This window comes from Salvelinus namaycush, chromosome 36, assembly GCF_016432855.1.
Source record: "Salvelinus namaycush isolate Seneca chromosome 36, SaNama_1.0, whole genome shotgun sequence".
In the NCBI taxonomy this organism is placed as follows: Eukaryota; Metazoa; Chordata; class Actinopteri; order Salmoniformes; family Salmonidae; genus Salvelinus; species Salvelinus namaycush.
This window is the reverse complement of record NC_052342.1, coordinates 18015298-18039729: the sequence shown is the minus strand read 5'-3', so window position 1 is coordinate 18039729 and position 24432 is coordinate 18015298. Positions and strand designations below refer to the sequence as shown.

Here is a 24432-nt window from a genome sequence, read left to right as displayed (position 1 = left end):
ACCTAAACAAAGTGAGAAAGAGAGGGTGAGAAGCCAATTCCTTAGTTTGGAAATGTGGACAGGTAGTAAGAGCATGTGAATGATCGAGAAAGGGAGAGATGTGGTCTCATCAGAGAGGATGTTTGCAACATAGCAGATTGCAGTTGGACCACTGAACTGGTACACAGTAGTGTGAACAAGCTAACTGTGATATTTCAGAGAGAGGGGGAAGAGAGAGAGAGTTACTGACACAGGAACAAAGAGCAGAGGGAGAAAGAGAGAGAGGCAAAGAGAAACGTTAGACAGTGGACTTTCTGTTCCTTTCACTAACAGCTGAGGTATGTCCTTCCTTTTACCTTTTTGTTTTTACTGTGGACTGGGTTTGTACCTAAGGGAATGCTATAGGAATGCAAGGTAGAAACATACTGAAACGCAAGGTAGAAAAGTATAGAACATTTTGAACAGTTTGAACTTGAAATCCTCTGTTCAGTAATTTGAGGAGAACAGAGAGTGTAGATGTGAGACTGTGCAGTAGTAGTTCTTACCAGTGTAGTTCTGTAAGCTACAGTCGGTACTCACATTGTCGTGTATGAGACTAAAACCAGACTGTGTAGTGTTATAAATAACTACCTGCATCCGAATGGTTGGCTTAACTGAATCTGCACTATGTTGTAATTTAAACATGGCAAACACAATACCACACAGTAATTTCCTTTATTGCAATGCTTGGTGTCCGAAATCTCTATCTGCATCTTTTCATCCTTGTCTTCGGAACAAGCTATGCTCAGAACCGCGCAGTATGGCACTCTTGCCTCTAACGGGGAAAACCTTTTTAAAGCTGATAGTTTAAACCTTTAAAACTACATGAATACCATCAACTGGTACATGATGTATTTCCCAATGAGCCACTGTTCCAGTTCATCCGCTAGCTGGCTCAACTCTCACCGTACAGTCTACTACAGCCTAAAGGATTGGGTTACTTCCAGAATGCTATAATAGAACACAAATACCACCTACACAAAGGGGTGATTATAGAAATAAAATTAATAGAATACATGAATAGAATTCTGGCTCAACTCTCACAGTAAATTGTAATGCCTGAAGGATTGGAATACCCTTAGAATGCTATTATAATAGAACACCAATAGCACCTACACAAAGATGTGATATTTCTGTTTAGCTGCTACTACACCTGCATTGCTTGCTGTTTGGGGTTTTAGGCTGGGTTTCTGTACAGCACTTTGAGATATCAGCTGATGTACGAAGGGCTATATAAATACATTTGATATCGTTGTTTTCGCTATAATATAGTAAAAATAGCACTTGCACCAAGGCATGTGGGTATTCATTTACTTGACTGTTGAAGTAAATTCTAAAGAAAGCCTACACGGGATTGTGCAACCGTTCAACGCTATTGTTTAATAACAATGGCACCACCTACACTGTATCACAGGCAAACATAACCTGTTCTGTGAGAGTTACACTGCATTTTTCACTTTAAATCATTTAGCAGGCACTCTTATCCAGAACAACTTACAGTAGTCCATTCCCATGGGAATTGAACCCACAACCCCAGTGTTGCAAGCACCCTGCTCTACCAACTGAGCCAATACGAAACTACTTGGCAACACTCTTTGGTTGCTTCACAAATAGCACCCTATGCCCTATATAGTGCACTACTTTTGACCAGGGTCCATAGGGGCCTGTTAAAAGTAGTGCACTACATATGGAATAGGGTGCCATTTTGGAGGCACTTAAGTTAATAAGTGACATCACTGTAGGGAAAGAGCTGAACCGACTACACACTAGAAAAAAATGACATCTAAAAGCACAGGTGCAAACAGCAGCTTAAAGTGAGGTAAGAGTCTGGCGTTTTCCCAGCTCACAGTACATCCGTAGGGGTACTGAGTATATCTACCTGTTTACCTGGATATCCTCATAGGGGTACTGAGTGTATCTACCTGTTTACCTGGATATCCTCATAGGGGTACTGAGTATATCTACCTGTTTACCCTCATAGGGGTACTGAGTGTATCTACCTGTTTACCCTCATAGGGGTACTGAGTATATCTACCTGTTTACCTGGATATCCTCATAGGGGTACTGAGTATATCTACCTGTTTACCTGGATATCCTCATAGAGGTACTGAGTGTATCTACCTGTTTACCTGGATATCCTCATAGGGGTACTGAGTATATCTACCTGTTTACCCTCATAGGGGTACTGAGTGTATCTACCTGTTTACCCTCATAGGGGTACTGAGTGTATCTACCTGTTTACCCTCATAGGGGTACTGAGTATATCTACCTGTTTACCTGGATATCCTCATAGGGGTACTGAGTATATCTACCTGTTTACCTGGATATCCTCATAGAGGTACTGAGTGTATCTACCTGTTTACCTGGATATCCTCATAGGGGTACTGAGTATATCTACCTGTTTACCCTCATAGGGGTACTGAGTGTATCTACCTGTTTACCCTCATAGGGGTACTGAGTGTATCTACCTGTTTACCTGGATATCCTCATAGGGGTACTGAGTATATCTACCTGTTTACCTGGATATCCTCATAGGGGTACTGAGTATATCTACCTGTTTACCCTCATAAGGGTACTGAGTGTATCTACCTGTTTACCCTCATAGGGGTACTGAGTATATCTACCTGTTTACCTGGATATCCTCATAGGGGTACTGAGTATATCTACCTGTTTACCCTCATAGGGGTACTGAGTGTATCTACCTGTTTACCCTCATAGGGGTACTGAGTATATCTACCTGTTTACCTGGATATCCTCATAGAGGTACTGAGTGTATCTACCTGTTTACCTGGATAGCCTCATAGGGGTACTGAGTGTATCTACCTGTTTACCTGGATATCCTCATAGAGGTACTGAGTATATCTACCTGTTTACCTGGATATCCTCATAGGGGTACTGAGTGTATCTACCTGTTTACCCTCATAGGGGTACTGAGTATATCTACCTGTTTACCCTCATAGGGGTACTGAGTGTATCTACCTGTTTACCCTCATAGGGGTACTGAGTATGTCTACCTGTTTACCTGGATATCCTCATAGGGGTACTGAGTATATCTACCTGTTTACCCTCATAGGGGTACTGAGTGTATCTACCTGTTTACCCTCATAGGGGTACTGAGTGTATCTACCTGTTTACCTGGATATCCTCATAGGGGTACTGAGTATATCTACCTGTTTACCTGGATACCCTCATAGGGGTACTGAGTATATCTACCTGTTTACCTGGATATCCTCATAGAGGTACTGAGTGTATCTACCTGTTTACCTGGATAGCCTCATAGGGGTACTGAGTATATCTACCTGTTTACCTGTTTACCCTCATAGGGGTACTGAGTATATCTACCTGTTTACCTGGATATCCTCATAGGGGTACTGAGTATATCTACCTGTTTACCCTCATAGGGGTACTGCGTGTATCTACCTGTTTACCCTCATAGGGGTACTGAGTGTATCTACCTGTTTACCCTCATAGGGGTACTGAGTCTATCTACCTGTTTACCTGGATATCCTCATAGGGGTACTGAGTGTATCTACCTGTTTACCCTCATAGGGGTACTGAGTCTATCTACCTGTTTACCTGGATAGCCTCATAGGGGTACTGAGTGTATCTACCTGTTTACCCTCATAGGGGTACTGAGTCTATCTACCTGTTTACCTGTTTACCCTCATAGGGGTACTGAGTGTATCTACCTGTTTACCCTCATAGGGGTACTGAGTGTATCTACCTGTTTACCCTCATAGGGGTACTGAGTGTATCTACCTGTTTACCCTCATAGGGGTACTGAGTGTATCTACCTGTTTACCCTCTTGGGGTACTGAGTCTATCTACCTGTTTACCTGGATATCCTCATAGGGGTACTGAGTGTATCTACCTGTTTACCCTCATAGGGGTACTGAGTCTATCTACCTGTTTACCTGGATATCCTCATAGGGGTACTGAGTGTATCTACCTGTTTACCTGTTTACCCTCATAGGGGTACTGAGTGTATCTACCTGTTTACCCTCATAGGGGTACTGAGTATATCTACCTGTTTACCTGGATATCCTCATAGAGGTACTGAGTGTATCTACCTGTTTACCTGGATAGCCTCATAGGGGTACTGAGTGTATCTACCTGTTTACCTGGATATCCTCATAGAGGTACTGAGTATATCTACCTGTTTACCTGGATATCCTCATAGGGGTACTGAGTGTATCTACCTGTTTACCCTCATAGGGGTACTGAGTATATCTACCTGTTTACCCTCATAGGGGTACTGAGTGTATCTACCTGTTTACCCTCATAGGGGTACTGAGTATATCTACCTGTTTACCTGGATATCCTCATAGGGGTACTGAGTATATCTACCTGTTTACCCTCATAGGGGTACTGAGTGTATCTACCTGTTTACCTGGATATCCTCATAGGGGTACTGAGTATATCTACCTGTTTACCCTCATAGGGGTACTGAGTGTATCTACCTGTTTACCCTCATAGGGGTACTGAGTGTATCTACCTGTTTACCTGGATATCCTCATAGGGGTACTGAGTATATCTACCTGTTTACCTGGATACCCTCATAGGGGTACTGAGTATATCTACCTGTTTACCTGGATATCCTCATAGAGGTACTGAGTGTATCTACCTGTTTACCTGGATAGCCTCATAGGGGTACTGAGTATATCTACCTGTTTACCCTCATAGGGGTACTGAGTATATCTACCTGTTTACCTGGATATCCTCATAGGGGTACTGAGTGTATCTACCTGTTTACCCTCATAGGGGTACTGAGTCTATCTACCTGTTTACCCTCATAGGGGTACTGAGTGTATCTACCTGTTTACCCTCATAGGGGTACTGAGTGTATCTACCTGTTTACCCTCATAGGGGTACTGAGTCTATCTACCTGTTTACCTGGATATCCTCATAGGGGTACTGAGTGTATCTACCTGTTTACCCTCATAGGGGTACTGAGTCTATCTACCTGTTTACCTGGATATCCTCATAGGGGTACTGAGTGTATCTACCTGTTTACCCTCATAGGGGTACTGAGTGTATCTACCTGTTTACCCTCATAGGGGTACTGAGTATATCTACCTGTTTACCTGGATATCCTCATAGGGGTACTGAGTATATCTACCTGTTTACCTGGATATCCTCATAGAGGTACTGAGTGTATCTACCTGTTTACCTGGATATCCTCATAGGGGTACTGAGTATATCTACCTGTTTACCCTCATAGGGGTACTGAGTGTATCTACCTGTTTACCCTCATAGGGGTACTGAGTGTATCTACCTGTTTACCCTCATAGGGGTACTGAGTATATCTACCTGTTTACCTGGATATCCTCATAGGGGTACTGAGTATATCTACCTGTTTACCTGGATATCCTCATAGAGGTACTGAGTGTATCTACCTGTTTACCTGGATATCCTCATAGGGGTACTGAGTATATCTACCTGTTTACCCTCATAGGGGTACTGAGTGTATCTACCTGTTTACCCTCATAGGGGTACTGAGTGTATCTACCTGTTTACCTGGATATCCTCATAGGGGTACTGAGTATATCTACCTGTTTACCTGGATATCCTCATAGGGGTACTGAGTATATCTACCTGTTTACCCTCATAAGGGTACTGAGTGTATCTACCTGTTTACCCTCATAGGGGTACTGAGTATATCTACCTGTTTACCTGGATATCCTCATAGGGGTACTGAGTATATCTACCTGTTTACCCTCATAGGGGTACTGAGTGTATCTACCTGTTTACCCTCATAGGGGTACTGAGTATATCTACCTGTTTACCTGGATATCCTCATAGAGGTACTGAGTGTATCTACCTGTTTACCTGGATAGCCTCATAGGGGTACTGAGTGTATCTACCTGTTTACCTGGATATCCTCATAGAGGTACTGAGTATATCTACCTGTTTACCTGGATATCCTCATAGGGGTACTGAGTGTATCTACCTGTTTACCCTCATAGGGGTACTGAGTATATCTACCTGTTTACCCTCATAGGGGTACTGAGTGTATCTACCTGTTTACCCTCATAGGGGTACTGAGTATGTCTACCTGTTTACCTGGATATCCTCATAGGGGTACTGAGTATATCTACCTGTTTACCCTCATAGGGGTACTGAGTGTATCTACCTGTTTACCCTCATAGGGGTACTGAGTGTATCTACCTGTTTACCTGGATATCCTCATAGGGGTACTGAGTATATCTACCTGTTTACCTGGATACCCTCATAGGGGTACTGAGTATATCTACCTGTTTACCTGGATATCCTCATAGAGGTACTGAGTGTATCTACCTGTTTACCTGGATAGCCTCATAGGGGTACTGAGTATATCTACCTGTTTACCTGTTTACCCTCATAGGGGTACTGAGTATATCTACCTGTTTACCTGGATATCCTCATAGGGGTACTGAGTATATCTACCTGTTTACCCTCATAGGGGTACTGCGTGTATCTACCTGTTTACCCTCATAGGGGTACTGAGTGTATCTACCTGTTTACCCTCATAGGGGTACTGAGTCTATCTACCTGTTTACCTGGATATCCTCATAGGGGTACTGAGTGTATCTACCTGTTTACCCTCATAGGGGTACTGAGTCTATCTACCTGTTTACCTGGATAGCCTCATAGGGGTACTGAGTGTATCTACCTGTTTACCCTCATAGGGGTACTGAGTCTATCTACCTGTTTACCCTCATAGGGGTACTGAGTGTATCTACCTGTTTACCCTCATAGGGGTACTGAGTGTATCTACCTGTTTACCCTCATAGGGGTACTGAGTGTATCTACCTGTTTACCCTCATAGGGGTACTGAGTGTATCTACCTGTTTACCCTCTTGGGGTACTGAGTCTATCTACCTGTTTACCTGGATATCCTCATAGGGGTACTGAGTGTATCTACCTGTTTACCCTCATAGGGGTACTGAGTCTATCTACCTGTTTACCTGGATATCCTCATAGGGGTACTGAGTGTATCTACCTGTTTACCTGTTTACCCTCATAGGGGTACTGAGTGTATCTACCTGTTTACCCTCATAGGGGTACTGAGTATATCTACCTGTTTACCTGGATATCCTCATAGAGGTACTGAGTGTATCTACCTGTTTACCTGGATAGCCTCATAGGGGTACTGAGTGTATCTACCTGTTTACCTGGATATCCTCATAGAGGTACTGAGTATATCTACCTGTTTACCTGGATATCCTCATAGGGGTACTGAGTGTATCTACCTGTTTACCCTCATAGGGGTACTGAGTATATCTACCTGTTTACCCTCATAGGGGTACTGAGTGTATCTACCTGTTTACCCTCATAGGGGTACTGAGTATATCTACCTGTTTACCTGGATATCCTCATAGGGGTACTGAGTATATCTACCTGTTTACCCTCATAGGGGTACTGAGTGTATCTACCTGTTTACCTGGATATCCTCATAGGGGTACTGAGTATATCTACCTGTTTACCCTCATAGGGGTACTGAGTGTATCTACCTGTTTACCCTCATAGGGGTACTGAGTGTATCTACCTGTTTACCTGGATATCCTCATAGGGGTACTGAGTATATCTACCTGTTTACCTGGATACCCTCATAGGGGTACTGAGTATATCTACCTGTTTACCTGGATATCCTCATAGAGGTACTGAGTGTATCTACCTGTTTACCTGGATAGCCTCATAGGGGTACTGAGTATATCTACCTGTTTACCCTCATAGGGGTACTGAGTATATCTACCTGTTTACCTGGATATCCTCATAGGGGTACTGAGTGTATCTACCTGTTTACCCTCATAGGGGTACTGAGTCTATCTACCTGTTTACCCTCATAGGGGTACTGAGTGTATCTACCTGTTTACCCTCATAGGGGTACTGAGTGTATCTACCTGTTTACCCTCATAGGGGTACTGAGTCTATCTACCTGTTTACCTGGATATCCTCATAGGGGTACTGAGTGTATCTACCTGTTTACCCTCATAGGGGTACTGAGTCTATCTACCTGTTTACCTGGATAGCCTCATAGGGGTACTGAGTGTATCTACCTCTTTACCCTCATAGGGGTACTGAGTCTATCTACCTGTTTACCTGGATATCCTCATAGGGGTACTGAGTGTATCTACCTGTTTACCCTCATAGGGGTACTGAGTGTATCTACCTGTTTACCCTCATAGGGGTACTGAGTGTATCTACCTGTTTACCCTCATAGGGGTACTGAGTGTATCTACCTGTTTACTTGGATATCCTCATAGGGGTACTGAGTGTATCTAGAGTACCTGGTACGATACACATAATAAAAGTGTTCTAAGTTACTAAATCTGTCCCCTCATATGTCAAGTTGATTTAAGAGCTTGAGGATGTATTTTCCCTCCATTGTAAGTCTAGGGTCCAAGTCTAGAGGTGCAGATATGTTCCTAACAGGTATATTCTCATAACTGTCTAACTGGTGTAGGCTACTCATCCATGCATGTCCTTAGACTCCTCGGTAGAATTGACCCTTAGGCACACAGATGTAGGCTCGTTCCTCCACTACGACAGGCCATTTCATGCCAAGTTGCCAGTAAATGTGGTGACAGTGTTTTGTCATTTTGGAGGTCATAAAATGTTTTGTCAACATTGTGTGTGTGTGTGTGTGTGTGTGTGTGTGTGTGTGTGTGTGTGTGTGTGTGTGTGTGTGTGTGTGTGTGTGTTTAGATGGAGGAGTATAATGTGACAGTTGCTACAGGCACATCAGAGTATTCAGGGACCAATAACTACATATACATTACTCTGGTGGGAGAGAAAGGAGACAGCGAGAAAACAACACTGGATAACCCTGGACTGGACTTCTGTAGAGGAGCGGTGAGTATAGCAGTACTGTGTGTGTGTGTGTGTGTGTTCTCTCGCACTCAAAAGGATCAGTATAACATCTCTCTCTCTCCCTCCCTCCCTATCTCTCCCTCGCTCATTCCTCTCTCCCTCCCTACCTCGTTCATTCCTCTCTCCATCGCTCCCTCTCCCCCCTCCCTCGCTCCCTCTCCCTCGCTCCCACTCCCTCCCTATCTTTCTCTCCCTCCCTCCCTATCTCCCACTCCCTCCCTCCCCTCCAGGTGGATGAATACAAGGTGTGTAGCCCGGCTCCTCTGGGTCGTGTCCTTTTGGTGCGTCTGGAGAAACAGAGGTACTGGGTAGAGGATAACTGGTTCTGTCTCTATGTCACCGTGGCGCCACCAGGTGGTGGTACAGCCCTCACCTTCCCCTGTTACCGCTGGCTCATAGGAAATGTCAAGGTGGAGCTACGAGAAGGCACAGGTAAAAGAAAGAGGTTGCCCTTCAAAATACTGATCTCAAGTTTTGTGATAAAGGTTAGGTTTTGGGGCGAGAAAGCTGATCCTAGATCTGTGTCCTAGATTTGGTGAAAACAAAGGATGAAGGTCAAATAGAGGTTAGAGAAGGATGTGAGTGAGTCATCTCTCTGTCTCTATCTTGTTCTCTTTCTCTCCCCCGCTCTCTCTCACTCCCTCCTTCAGCAATGAGACTCAGTGACGACACCTCTACTCAGCTTTTGGCTCACAGAAAAGCAGAACTGCAGGAGAGACAGGCGGTATACAGGTCAGTTACATTACAGAAATGTTGTTAGAGACACATGCATCCATTTACAGTATGTGTACATGCACAGACATGAATACACACAATTTTCCACACACACACACGTCTCAATTCCAATCCCTCCAGAAACTGAACCAAGTTCTTGCGGTTGTGTTTGTCTGTTTATCCAGATGGGTTGCATGGGCTCCTGGGATTCCCAAGTGTATTGATGCGAAGACCGAGGCAGACCTTCATCAGGATGTTCGCTTCGACAATGAGAAGAGGAGTGACTTTGAGGGCTCCTTACAGTACGCGTGAGTCATACAGACCCCCCCCCCTTAAGCCCTTCCCAAATTGCCTAATATACAGTTGAAGTCGGAAGTTTACATACACCTTAGCCAAATACATTTAAACTCAGTTTTTCACAATTCCTGACATTTAATCCTAGTAAAAAATCCCTGTTTTAGGTCAGTTAGGATCACCACTTTATTTTAAGAACGTGAAATGTCAGAATAATAGTAAAGAGAATGATTTATTTCAGTTTTTATTTATTTCATCACATTCCCAGTGGGTCAGAGGTTTACATACACTCAATTAGTATTTGGTAGCATTGCTTTTAAATTGTTTAACTTGGGTCAAACGTTTTGGGTAGCCTTCCACAAGCTTTCTACAAGTGAATTTTAGCCCATTCCTTCTGACAGAGCTGGTGTAACTGAGTCAGGTTTGTAGGCCTCCTTGCTCACACACACTTTTTCAGTTCTGGCCACAAATTTTCTATAGGATTGAGGTCAGGGCTTTGTGATGGCCACTCCAATACCTTGACTTTGTTTTCCTTAAGCCATTTTGCCACAACTTTGGAAGTATGCTTGGGGCCATTGTCCATTTGGAAGACCCATTTGCGACCAAGCTTTAACTTCCTGACTGATGTCTTGAGATGTTGCTTCAATATATCCACATAATTTTCCTGACATCTATTTTGTGAAGTGCACCAGTCCCTCCTGCAGCAAAGCACCCCCACAACATGATGCTGCCACCCCCGTGCTTCACGGTTGGGATGGTGTTCTTCGGCTTGCAAGCCTCCCACTTTTCCCTCCAATTATAACGATGGTCATTATGGACAAACAGTTCTATTTTTGTTTCATCAGACCAGAGGACATTTCTCCAAAAAGTATGATCTTTGTCCCCATGTGCAGTTGCAAACCGTAGTCTGGCTTTTTTATGGCGGTTTTGGAGCAGTGGATTCTTCCTTGCTGAGCGGCCTTTCAGGTTATGTTGATATAGGACTCGTTTTACTGTGGATATAGATACTTTTGTACCTGTTTCCTCCAGCATTTTCACAAGGTCCTTTGCTGTTGTTCTGGGATTGATTTGCATTTTTCGCACCAAAGTACGTTCATCTCTAGGAGACAGAACGCGTCTCCTTCCTGAGCGGTATGACGGCTGCTTGGTCCCATGGTGTTTATTCCAATTCCAATTGACTCAAATTATGTCAATTAGCCTATCAGAAGCTTCTAAAGCCATGACATAATTTTCTGGAATTTTCCAAGCTGTTTAAAGGCACAGTCAACTTAGTGTATGTAAACTTCTGACCCACTGGAATTGTGATACGGTGAATTATAAGTGAAATAATCTGTCTAAACAACTGTTGGAAAGATTTCTTGTGTCATGCACAAAGTAGATGTCCTAACCGACTTGGCAAAACTATAGTTTGTTAACAAGAAATTTGTGGAATGGTTGAAAAAACGAGTTTTAATGACTCCAACCTAAGTGTATGTATACTCTCGACTTCAACTGTAGTAGCTTCCTTATTTTAAGAAAATGTGTTTGAAAATGCTCTTTCCTGTTGTCTGTCTCCCCCCCCCTCCCTCCCCATCCCTCATTCCCTCCCCCCTCTTCCCCTCTCTCAGTCTTCTAGAGCTGTCTTTAAAGAAGCTAGCCATCATGTTCGGGAAGTCATGGGACAATCTGGATGACTTCAAACGATGCTTCTGGAAACTCAGGAGCCCCATATCTGGTAAAGTACAGTGGCACATAAATAGACTACTTAATAGAGCATTGTGGGTACTGTTGTACGTAATACTACAGGTAAACAACATGGCCAAAGTATTCAACCCGCCCGCCCTTCAGCCACACAATATTTAATGACTCCAAAACTGTCCGCCCTGCGGGATATAACCGTGGGGACTGGGGTTATGAGTCAACCCGCGCATCACTAGACTTTCAACGTGGCACCGTCATAGGATGCCACCTTTCCAACAAGTCAGTTAGTCAAATTTCTTCTCTGCTAGAGCTGCCCCGGTCAACTGTAAGTGCTGTTATTGTGAAGTGTACAGAAATGAGATTGTCGAGATCGGTGTGGAATAACTTGATTGGCCTGCACAGAGCCCTGACTTTAACCCCATTGAACACCTTTGGGATGAATTGGAACGCCGACTGTGAGGCAGGCCTAATCACCCAACATCAGTGCCCGACCTCACTAATGCTCTTGTGGCTGAATGGAAGCAAATCTCCGCAGAAATGTTCCAACATCTAGTGGAAAGCCTTCCCAGAAGAGTGGAGTATTTTATAGCAGCAAAGGGGGACCAACTCCATATTAATGCCCATGACTTTGGAATGAGATGTTCGACATACTTTGGAGAAGATGTTCGACATACTTTTGGCCATGTACTTAATTAGAGTTAGAGGTGCTATTCCTCGTAGAGTATAGGCCAACACTTTTTATAGCTGTCTCTTCCTGTTTCATTGGGGAAGTGAGGCCTCTGAATATTGTAACACCAGTGTTTGTAACTCGGTCAGTATTTAGCATTTTCAATCTTTGATTAAACAATTGTTTCTCCTTCAATATATAGTCCATTATTCATATTCTGACACTACAGATCACTCTTATGTTGCTTACAATTTTTCTGCACAGATGTAAATGCAAACTTGAAGGGTATTCAAGGTTTTAAAAGGCTTCTAAAGTTTGGTCTATTCCACTTTAAAATGTCAGACTTGATTTGCCCTAACCCTAATGAAAAATGTCCATGAATTATAATCCACATAATAATTCACATTTCCTGCTGTAGCAAACTGGTCAAACTAAGATCCTACATCTGTACGGTCTAAGCCTTCTCTGTCTTTACCCTGTCAGTCCTATTATATATTAGTGTAAATTGTTATATTAAGAATTGTTTATTCAGACAGTACTTTTTTATTTTGTGATTGATCAATTGATTCTCCCTATGGTTCCAGAGTACTGTATGGAGCACTGGAAGGAAGACTCATTCTTCGGATACCAGTGTCTGAACGGTTCAAACCCCAGAATGATCCAGTGCTGCAAGAAGCTTCCGGGAAACTTCCCCGTCTCTGGAGACATGGTGCAGGGGTCGCTGGCCCCAAGAACCACCCTAGAGAAGGAACTCAAGGTGGGGCCCCTCTGTCTCTCTGTCTGCATTCCAAATGTCACCCTGTACTAACCCTAATGCTAGCTTCATGTCCATATCCTGGTTCAACCCTAACTCCACCCTCAACCCTAACTCCACCCTAACCTAGAGAGGAAGACGTTGAACTTTAACCATAGCACTTATCTTTGGTGCACTTAGTCCCTTCATCCCTTGGGGGAATATCCAATTATGTATTTATTTAATGATTTATTTAATTGATCCAGTTTGCATGTTTTATGATTTTATTATATAACATTTGTTTTAAAATGTAACTTATTTTACCCTCAGCACTTTATCAATAATTGTCTTCCTCCTGTTGCTGAACTGTCATGAGTGACCCCTCGGAGCTTTCGGTCTATCATGTTCTCTCACCCTCTCTAGAACGGTCTGATGTATGTAACAGTATAACTTTAAACCGTCCCCTCGCCCCGACACGGGCGCGAACCAGGGACCCTCTGCACACATCGACAACAGTCACCCACGAAGCATCGTTACCCATCACTCCACAAAGGCCGCGGCCCTTGCAGAGCAAGGTGCAACACTACTTCTAGGTTTCAGAGCAAGTGACGTAACTGATTGAAACGCTAGTAGCGCGTACCCGCTAACTAGCTAGCCATTTCACATCCGTTACATGTACAATATAGAAACAGGGCAGAAGGTTGCAATAGGCCCGTAAAACCCAAGGTTTGATACCAGCATAAACAGAAACCCTCTTAAACCTAACCCTAGCCTCAACCCTAACCCTAGTCTCAACCGTAACCCTAGTCTCAACCGTAACCCTAGTCTCAACCCTAACCCTAGTCTCAACCCTAACCCTAGTCTCAACCCTAACCCTAGTCTCAACCGTAACCCTAGTCTCAACCGTAACCCTAGCCTCAACCCTAATCCTAGTCTCAACCCTAACCCTAGCCTCAACCCTAATCCTAGTCTCAACCGTAACCCTAGCCTCAACCGTAACCCTAGTCTCAACCCTAACCCTCAACCCTAATCCTAGTCTCAACCCTAACCCTAGTCTCAACCGTAACCCTAGTCTCAACCCTAACCCTAGCCTCAACCCTAACCCTAGCCTCAACCGTAACCCTAGCCTCAACCGTAACCCTAGTCTCAACCCTAACCCTAGCCTCAACCCTAATCCTAGTCTCAACCCTAACCCTAACCTCAACCGTAACCCTAGCCTCAACCGTAACCCTAGCCTCAACCGTAACCCTAGCCTCAACCCTAACCCTAGCCTCAACCGTAACCCTAGTCTCAACCCTAACCCTAGCCTCAACCCTAACCCTAGCCTCAACCCTAATCCTAGTCTCAACCCTAACCCTAGCCTCAACCGTAACCCTAGTCTCAACCCTAACCCTAGCCTCAACCGTAACCCTAGCCTCAACCGTAACCCTAGCCTCAAACGTAACCCTAGTCTCAAACCTAACCCTAGCCTCAACCGTAACCCTAGCCTCAACCGTAACCCTTACCTCAACCCTAACCCTAGCCTCAACCCTAATCCTAGTCTCAACCCTAACCCTAGTCTCAACCCTAACCTCAACCGTAACCCTAGTCTCAACCCTAGCCTCAACCCTAACCCTAGTCTCAACCCTAACCCTGGTCACAACCCTAACCCTGGTCACAACCCTAACCCTAGTCTCAACCCTAACCCTGGTCACAACCCTAACCCTGGTCACAACCCTAATCCTAGTCTCAACCCTAACCCTAGCCTCAACCGTAACCCTAGCCTCAACCGTAACCCTGTTTCAACCGTAACCCTAGTCTCACCCGTAACCCTAGTCTCAACCCTAACCCTAGTCTCAACCCTAACCCTAGTCTCAACCCTAACCCTAGTCTCAACCCTAACCCTAGTCTCAACCCTAACCCTAGTCTCAACCGTAACCCTAGCCTCAACCCTAACCCTAGCCTCAACCCTAACCCTGGTCACAACCCTAACCTCAACCGTAACCCTAGTCTCAACCCTAGCCCTGGTCACAACCCTAATCCTAGTCTCAACCCTAACCCTAGTCTCAACCCTAACCCTAGTCTCAACCGTAACCCAAGTCTCAACCCTAACCCTAGTCTCAACCGTAACCCAAGTCTCAACCCTAACCCTAGTCTCAGCCATAACCCTGGTCACAACCCTAACCTCAACCGTAACCCTAGTCTCAACCCTAGCCTCAACCCTAACCCTGGTCACAACCCTAACCCTAGCCTCAACCCTAACCCTAGTCTCAACCCTAACCCTGGTCACAACCCTAACCCTAGTCTCAACCCTAACCCTGGTCACAACCCTAACCCTGGTCACAACCCTAACCCTAGTCTCAACCCTAACCCTGGTCACAACCCTAACCCTAGCCTCAACCGTAACCCTGTTTCAACCCTAACCCTGTTTCAACCCTAACCCTAGTCTCAACCCTAATCCTAGTCTCAACCCTAATCCTAGTCTCAACCCTAATCCTAGCCTCAATCCTAACCCTGTTTCAACCCTAACCCTAGTCTCAACCCTAACCCTAGTCTCAACCCTAACCCTAGTCTCAACCCTAACCCTAGCCTCAACCCTAACCTCAACCGTAACCCTAGTCTCAACCCTAACCCTAGTCTCAACCCTAATCCTAGTCTCAACCCTAATCCTAGTCTCAACCCTAACCCTAGTCTCAACCCTAACCCTAGTCTCAACCCTAACCCTAGTCTCAACCCTAGTCTCAACCCTAACCCTAGTCTCAACCCTAACCCTAGTCTCAACCCTAACCCTAGTCTCAACCCTAGTCTCAACCCTAACCCTAGTCTCAACCCTAACCCTAGTCTCAACCCTAACCCTAGTCTCAACCCTAATCCTAGTCTCAACCCTAATCCTAGTCTCAACCCTAACCCTAGTCTCAACCCTAACCCTAGTCTCAACCCTAGTCTCAACCCTAACCCTAGTCTCAACCCCTAACCCTAGTCTCAACCCTAACCCTAGTCTCAACCCTAGTCTCAACCCTAACCCTAGTCTCAACCCTAACCCTAGTCTCAACCCTAACCCTAGTCTCAACCCTAACCCAAGTCTCATCCGTAATCCTAGCCTCAACCCTAACCCTAGCCTCAACCCTAACCCTAGTCTCAACCCTAACCCTAGTCTCAACCGTAACCCAAGTCTCAACCCTAACCCTAGCCTCAGCCATAACCCTGGTCACAACCCTAACCTCAACCGTAACCCTAGTCTCAACCCTAACCCTGGTCACAACCCTAACCCTAGCCTCAACCGTAACCCTAGCCTCAACCCTAACCCTGGTCACAACCCTAACCCTAGTCACAACCCTAACCCTGGTCACAACCCTAACCCTGGTCACAACCCTAACCCTACTCTCAAACCTAACCCTACTCTCAAACCTAACCCTACTCTCAAACCTAACCCTACTCTCAAACCTAACCCTACTCTCAAACCTAACCCTACTCTCAACCCTAACCCTACTCTCAAACCTAACCCTACTCTCAACCCTAACCCTACTCTCAACCCTAACCCTGTTTCAACCCTAACCCTACTCTCAAACCTAACCCTACTCTCAACCCTAACCCTACTCTCAACCCTAACCCTGTTTCAACCCTAACCCTACTCTCAAACCTAACCCTACTCTCAACCCTAACCCTACTCTCAAACCTAACCCTACTCTCAAACCTAACCCTACTCTCAAACCTAACCCTACTCTCAAACCTAACCCTACTCTCAACCCTAACCCTACTCTCAACCCTAACCCTACTATCAACCCTAACCCTACTATCAAACCTAACCCTACTCTCAAACCTAACCCTACTCTCAAACCTAACCCTACTCTCAACCCTAACCCTACTCTCAACCCTAACCCTACTCTCAACCCTAACCCTACTCTCAAACCTAACCCTACTCTCAAACCTAACCCTACTCTCAACCCTAACCCTACTCTCAACCCTAACCCTACTATCAAACCTAACCCTACTATCAAGCCTAACACTACTCTCAAACCTAACCCTACTATCAACCCTAACCCTACTATCAAACCTAACCCTACTCTCAAACCTAACCCTATTCTCAAACCTAACCATAGTCTCATACCGAACCCTAGTCTCAACCGTCTCTACATATTTTCATGCTCTCTCTAGGCGGGTAACATCTACTTGGTAGACTATGCCATCATGGATGGTGTTCCTACCAACGTAATCAGAGGGAAACCACAGTACATCGCTGCTCCTCTCTGTCTGCTGTATGAACACCCAGACCAGGGACTCATACCCATCGCCATACAAGTAGGGCTGGACACACACACACACTATCCTAATATTGAGTTGCACCCCCTTTTGCCCTCAGAACAGCCTCAATTTGTCATCTCAACAAGGATAGTAAAGCCATAAACATACACGTTATCTATCCCCCCTCTTCCCCAGCTAGGGCAGACTCCTGGCTTGGACACGCCCATCTTCCTGCCTAAAAACCCGCCCCTGGCCTGGCTATTGGCCAAGATCTGGGTCCGTCACTCAGAGTTCCAGGTGTTCCAGCTCCTGTCCCACCTGTTGAGAACTCACCTGGTGGTGGAGGTGTTCTGTGTGTCAACACTACGACAGCTCCCTGCTGTCCATCCAGTATATAAGGTAGGGGGGGGTGGGGGTGGAGTGGTGTGTGCTGTGGCTAACCCCTCTCTCTGTCTCTACTGTAGCTCCTGGCTCCTCACCTGGGGGTGGGGTGGTGTGTGCTGTGGGTAACCCCTCTCTCCGTCTCTACTGTAGCTCCTGGCTCCTCACCTGGGGGTGGGGTGGTGTGTGCTGTGGCTAACCCCTCTCTCTGTCTCTACTGTAGCTCCTGGCTCCTCACCTGGGGGTGGGGTGGTGTGTGCTGTGGGTAACCCCTCTCTCCGTCTCTACTGTAGCTCCTGGCTCCTCACCTGGGGGTGGGGTGGTGTGTGCTGTGGGTAACCCCTCTCTCCGTCTCTACTGTAGCTCCTGGCTCCTCACCTGGGGGTGGGGTGGTGTGTGCTGTGGGTAACCCCTCTCTCCATCTCTACTGTAGCTCCTGGCTCCTCACCTGGGGGTGGAGTGGTGTGTGCTGTGGGTAACCCCTCTCTCCATCTCTACTGTAGCTCCTGGCTCCTCACCTGGGGGTGGGGTGGTGTGTGCTGTGGGTAACCCCTCTCTCCATCTCTACTGTAGCTCCTGGCTCCTCACCTGGGGGTGGAGTGGTGTGTGCTGTGGGTAACCCCTCTCTCCGTCTCTACTGTAGCTCCTGGCTCCTCACCTGGGGGTGGGGTGGTGTGTGCTGTGGCTAACCCCTCTCTCCGTCTCTACTGTAGCTCCTGGCTCCTCACCTGGGGGTGGGGTGGTGTGTGCTGTGGCTAACCCCTCTCTCCGTCTCTACTGTAGCTCCTGGCTCCTCACCTGGGGGTGGGGTGGTGTGTGCTGTGGCTAACCCCTCTCTCCGTCTCTACTGTAGCTCCTGGCTCCTCACCTGGGGGTGGGGTGGTGTGTGCTGTGGCTAACCCCTCTCTCCATCTCTACTGTAGCTCCTGGCTCCTCACCTGGGGGTGGGGTGGTATGTGCTGTGGCTAACCCCTCTCTCCGTCTCTACTGTAGCTCCTGGCTCCTCACCTGGGGGTGGGGTGGTGTGTGCTGTGGGTAACCCCTCTCTCCGTCTCTACTGTAGCTCCTGGCTCCTCACCTGGGGGTGGGGTGGTGTGTGCTGTGGGTAACCCCTCTCTCCGTCTCTACAGTAGCTCCTGGCTCCTCACCTGGGGGTGGGGTGGTGTGTGCTGTGGGTAACCCCTCTCTCCGTCTCTACTGTAGCTCCTGGCTCCTCACCTGGGGGTGGGGTGGTGTGTGCTGTGGGTAACCCCTCTCTCCGTCTCTACAGTAGCTCCTGGCTCCTCACCTGGGGGTGGGGTGGTGTGTGCTGTGGGTAACCCCTCTCTCCGTCTCTACTGTAGCTCCTGGCTCCTCACCTGGGGGTGGAGTGGTGTGTGCTGTGGCTAACCCCTCTCTCCATCTCTACTGTAGCTCCTGGCTCCTCACCTGGGGGTGGGGTGGTGTGTGCTGTGGGTAACCCCTCTCTCCATCTCTACTGTAGCTCCTGGCTCCTCACCTGGGGGTGGGGTGGTGTGTGCTGTGGGTAACCCCTCTCTCCATCTCTACTGTAGCTCCTGGCTCCTCACCTGGGGGTGGGGTGGTGTGTGCTGTGGCTAACCCCTCTCTCCGTCTCTACTGTAGCTCCTGGCTCCTCACCTGGGGGTGGGGTGGTGTGTGCTGTGGGTAACCCCTCTCTCCGTCTCTACTGTAGCTCCTGGCTCCTCACCTGGGGGTGGAGTGGTATGTGCTGTGGCTAACCCCTCTCTCCATCTCTACTGTAGCTCCTGGCTCCTCACCTGGGGGTGGAGTGGTGTGTGCTGTGGCTAACCCCTCTCTCCGTCTCTACTGTAGCTCCTGGCTCCTCACCTGGGGGTGGGGTGGTGTGTGCTGTGGCTAACCCCTCTCTCCATCTCTACTGTAGCTCCTGGCTCCTCACCTGGGGGTGGAGTGGTGTGTGCTGTGGGTAACCCCTCTCTCCGTCTCTACTGTAGCTCCTGGCTCCTCACCTGGGGGTGGGGTGGTGTGTGCTGTGGCTAACCCCTCTCTCCGTCTCTACTGTAGCTCCTGGCTCCTCACCTGGGGGTGGGGTGGTGTGTGCTGTGGCTAACCCCTCTCTCCGTCTCTACTGTAGCTCCTGGCTCCTCACCTGGGGGTGGGGTGGTGTGTGCTGTGGCTAACCCCTCTCTCCGTCTCTACTGTAGCTCCTGGCTCCTCACCTGGGGGTGGGGTGGTGTGTGCTGTGGCTAACCCCTCTCTCCGTCTCTACTGTAGCTCCTGGCTCCTCACCTGGGGGTGGGGTGGTGTGTGCTGTGGCTAACCCCTCTCTCCGTCTCTACTGTAGCTCCTGGCTCCTCACCTGGGGGTGGGGTGGTGTGTGCTGTGGCTAACCCCTCTCTCCGTCTCTACTGTAGCTCCTGGCTCCTCACCTGGGGGTGGAGTGGTGTGTGCTGTGGCTAACCCCTCTCTCTGTCTCTACTGTAGCTCCTGGCTCCTCACCTGGGGGTGGAGTGGTGTGTGCTGTGTGTAACCCCTCTCTCTGTCTCTACTGTAGCTCCTGGCTCCTCACCTGGGGGTGGGGTGGTGTGTGCTGTGGGTAACCCCTCTCTCCGTCTCTACTGTAGCTCCTGGCTCCTCATCTGGGGGTGGGGTGGTGTGTGCTGTGGGTAACCCCTCTCTCCGTCTCTACTGTAGCTCCTGGCTCCTCACCTGGGGGTGGGGTGGTGTGTGCTGTGGCTAACCCCTCTCTCTGTCTCTACTGTAGCTCCTGGCTCCTCACCTGCGCTATACTCTGGAGATTAACTGCAGGGGGCGCACTCAGCTCCTCTCAGCCGACGGCATCTTCAAAAGGGTATGTCAGTCTTACCGTTCTATTCCTTGTTTACATTTTAGCAGACACTTACAGTAGAGTGCAAACATTTTTGTACAGGTCCCTCCCCCGTGGGAATTGAACCCATAACCCTGGTGCCACACAGGACCCCAGTATCTTGAGGGCTCAACTGACCCTATATTGTTGTATTGAGGCAGCTTCAGAAACAAACTGTTTTTAAAAACATAGAATAGTTTTGAAATAGACAAGAGTATAATTGATGATGAAATACTGTTCCTCCAGGTGGTGTCTACAGGAGGGGAGGGGCTTCTGATCCTAGCCCAGAATGAGTACAAAGTCCTGACCTACCGCTCTCTGCAGCCCTACCAGGACTTCCAGCAGCGCGGAGCCTCCAAGCTCAGAAACTACTTCTACAGGGAATACAGCCTGATGCTGTGGGACGCCATACACAGGTACATTACCCATTACCACTCCTTTATGACCACAGAGATATTGTTTATACGGTTGTCGGAGGAATGCAGGGAGAGGACATGGTCTTCAGGCCTGAAATATGGATATGTTGAAATGCACATTGGGAAAATAAGCTATTTCACCCCCCCCCTCTTTCCCTCCCCAGTTTTGTCTCAGGGATGGTGTCACTGTACTACCATTATGACAGTGATGTAGTGGAGGACACTGAGCTGCAGGCCTGGATAAAGGACATCGCTGAGGAGGGCTTCGTTGATGTGCCCAGATTTGGTCAGTCATCCACCACTACCCCCACCTCCTCAGACTCAGGACTGGATTCAATCCGGAAGCGTGGAAGATCTGCATGGCAGAGCGGTTGACATTTAAAGGCAACGGTACCGTGTTCGTGGAATTGCATTCTCAGAAAATGCTGCATATGTCGGCTGAACCCGAAATGACCTTTAAATGTCAACCGTGCTGCAACACAGATCTTCGGCGCTACGGACGGACCCTTAGTTGATCATGATGATTTCTTACTGGGTAATATTGACTGATGTGTGTGATGTTTCCTTCCTCTCAGGTCTGGCCAGGGAACTACACAACAAGACAGAACTGATCACACTGCTGAGTGTAGCTATCTTCACAAGCTCAGTACAGCATGCAGCCACCAACAATGGACAGGTACAGTACACACACACAGTCTTGTACAGCTAACCTTGTGGGGGCACACAATTCAGTCCCATTCCAAATCCTATTTTCCCTAACCAGTAATCCTAACCTAGCTCAAATGTTTGTTTGTTTACTATTCTTGTGGAGACTTCTGTCTGGTCCCCACAAGAATAGTAAAAAAAAAACACACACACACCTATTAAGTTACTCATCTCACTCTAACATAGTTTGACTGGTGTGCGTGGGTACCCAACACCCCGTGCACAATGCGCCACCCTCCCCCGACGGACAAGGACGCTGTTACCATGGAGATGATCATGGACACCCTCCCAGACGTCAGCCAAACATGTTTGGAGATGGCGATCACATGGCACTTGGGTCGGCCACAACCGGACGCAGTAAGTTAAGACAACAACAGTGGGTCACATTTATAGTATGAAATGGGATGAAACTAGAATGCAACGCTCGTCTCCCACCTCCTTTCATTTTTCTTTCCCACCTTTGGTTATAAACATAGAAACTCTGATCACCAGGCGCAGTGAAAAAAGTAACACTCCTTGTACTTTCAATCATAAAATAAAACCAGAGAGATTCATGTAGCTAAATGTAAATATTTCAAGCTAGGATTCTTCACTTCTCCATTTTGCATTTTCTCTCTAGTCTTGGAATTCCCAGATGTAGGGCAACAGCTCATTGGTACATCTTCAGGCAGACTATTTCCTCTCCACTCTCTTTTCATGCTTTTTAGTTCCCCCTCTCTCCCTCCAGGTCCCATTGGGTCAGTACCAGTACCAGTATAGAGCCTTACTCCTCCTCCTTTCGCCCATTTTTCTCATTGGGTCAGTACCAGGAGCAGTACTTTACTGAGCCCCAAGCCCATACTAACCCTACACAACCTCCTTCTCCCCCTCTCTCCCTCCCTCCTTCCTTCTCCCCCTCTCTCTCCTTCCTTCTCTCCCTCTCTCTCCTTCCTTCTCTCCTCTCTCCCTCCTTCCTTCTCCCCTTCTCTCCCTCCTTCCTTCTCCCCTTCTCTCCCTCCTTCCTTCTCCCCTTCTCTCCCTCCTTACTTCTCCCCTTCTCTCCCTCCTTACTTCTCCCCTTCTCTCCCTCCTTCCTTCTCCCCTTCTCTCTTCCTCCTTCCTTCTCCCCTTCTCTCTTCCTCCTTCCTTCTCCCCTTCTCTCTTCCTCCTTCCTTCTCCCCTTCTCTCTTCCTCCTTCCTTCTCCCCTTCTCTCTTCCTCCTTCCTTCTCCCCTTCTCTCTTCCTCCTTCTCCCCTTCTCTCTTCCTCCTTACTTCTCCCCTTCTCTCTTCCTCCTTACTTCTCCCTTCTCTCTTCCTCCTCCCCTTCCTCCTCTCCCACCTATCTCCTTCCTTCTCTCCTTCCTTCTCTCTCCCCCAGATCCCATTGGGTCAGTACCGGGAGCAGTACTTCACAGAGTCCCAGGCCCAGGAGGTGATTGACAAGTTCAAACAGGAACTGAAGGAGATAGAGGAACACATCCTGACCCAGAACGAGGGACTAGAGCTGCCCTATCTTTTCCTCCTGCCCAGCCGCATCGAGAACAGCATCACTATATAATATACTGAACAAAAATATAAACGCAACATGCAACAATTTAAAAGATTTTACTGTGTTAGTTCATATAAGGAAATCAGTCAATTGAAATAAATGAATTAGGCCCTAATCTATGGATTTCACATGACTGGGAATACAGATATGCATCTGGACACAAATAAATATATATTTTTAAATAGGGGCGTGGATCAGGAAACCAATGAGTATCTGGTGTGACCACCATTTGTCTCATGCAGCGCGACACATCTCCTTTGCAGAAAGTTGATCAGGTTTGATTATGGCCTGTGAAATGTTGTCCCACTCCATTTCAATGGCTGTGCGAAGTTGCTGGATATTGGCAGGAACTGAAACACGATGTCGTACACGTCGATCCAGAGCATCCCACACATGCTCATTGGGTTACATGTCTGGTGAGTATGCAGGCCATGGAGGAACTGGGACATTTTCAGCTTCCAGGAATTGTGTACAGATCCTTGCCACACGGGGCCGTGCATTATTATAGTGAAACATGAGGTGATGGTGGTGGATAAATGGCACGACAATGGGCCTCAGGATCTCGTCACGGTATCTCTGTGCATTAGAATTGCCATTGATAAAATACAATTGTGTTGGATGTTCGTAGCTTATGCCTGCCCATACCATAACCTGTTTACAATGTTGACATCAGTAAACCGCTTGCCCACAACGTCATACATGTGGTCTGCGGTTGTGAGGCCGGTTGGACGTACTGCCAAAATCTCTAAAATGACATTGGAGCCGGCGTATGGTAGAGAAATTAACATTAAATTCTCTGGCAACAACTCTGGTGGACATTCCTGCAGTCAGCATGCCAATTTCACGCTCCCTCAAAACTTGAGACATTTGTGGCATTGTGTTGTGTGACCTTTTATTGTCCCAAGCACAAGGTAATGATCATGCTGTTTAATCAGCTTCTTGATATGCCACACCTGTCAGGTGGATGAATTATCTTGGCAAAGGAAAAATATCCACTAACAGGGATGAAAACTCATTTTTTTCTGTGTATGGAAAATTTTTGGGATCTTTTATTTCAGCTCATGAAAAATGGGACCAACACTTTACATGTTGCGTTTATATTTTTTTGTTCGATGTAATAACAGAACCAAAAGCTTACCTTGACTAGGGAAGAGTTCCCGATGTTGAATAGTCATAGCCACCTAGCTATCTTAGCATCCCTCTCTGTTTGAGCTGGGTGTTTGAGTAGGCTAAACAAGCTAACTGCATTCACTAGCTGTGAAAGTGAACAAAAAATACAACAAAATATAGCTCTCTCTCGCTCACTTGCTTCTCCTTAATTTTGGAATAGAAATTAATTTGTTCAAAACTGTTGTCTACTCACCACATTTTAAGCA

The 24432-nt window shown here is 47.0% G+C and overlaps 1 protein-coding gene across 2 annotated transcripts; it reads left to right on the top strand.

Moving 5' to 3' along the window:
* Positions 1-30: 30 nt before the first annotated feature.
* LOC120030395 (polyunsaturated fatty acid lipoxygenase ALOX12-like) lies at positions 31-23160 on the top strand. Of its 2 annotated transcripts, XM_038975783.1 has the most exons (15): positions 31-317; positions 8707-8853; positions 9102-9303; positions 9522-9603; positions 9771-9893; positions 11487-11593; positions 12811-12983; positions 17094-17237; positions 17376-17579; positions 20305-20391; positions 20653-20822; positions 20987-21108; positions 21398-21498; positions 21714-21884; positions 22886-23160. In XM_038975783.1, exons 2-15 carry the CDS (start codon positions 8707-8709, stop codon positions 23063-23065), a joined length of 2013 nt encoding a protein of 670 aa, XP_038831711.1. In that variant the 5' UTR covers positions 31-317; the 3' UTR covers positions 23066-23160. The 2 variants fall into 2 exon arrangements, with proteins under 2 accessions (XP_038831711.1, XP_038831712.1); XM_038975784.1 differs by lacking the exon at positions 17094-17237 and having other exon boundaries at positions 35-317.
* Positions 23161-24432: the final 1272 nt, after the last annotated feature.

Bases quoted from the DNA above. Each gene is read 5' to 3' on its own strand.
- LOC120030395 (XM_038975783.1), top strand. From the start codon at position 8,707: ATGGAGGAGTATAATGTGACAGTTGCTACAGGCACATCAGAGTATTCA. The intron at 9,304-9,521 runs GTAAAAGAAAGA...TCCCTCCTTCAG, and splicing joins GGAGCTACGAGAAGGCACAG to CAATGAGACTCAGTGACGAC. The intron at 21,885-22,885 runs GTAAGTTAAGAC...TCTCTCCCCCAG, and splicing joins GTCGGCCACAACCGGACGCA to ATCCCATTGGGTCAGTACCG.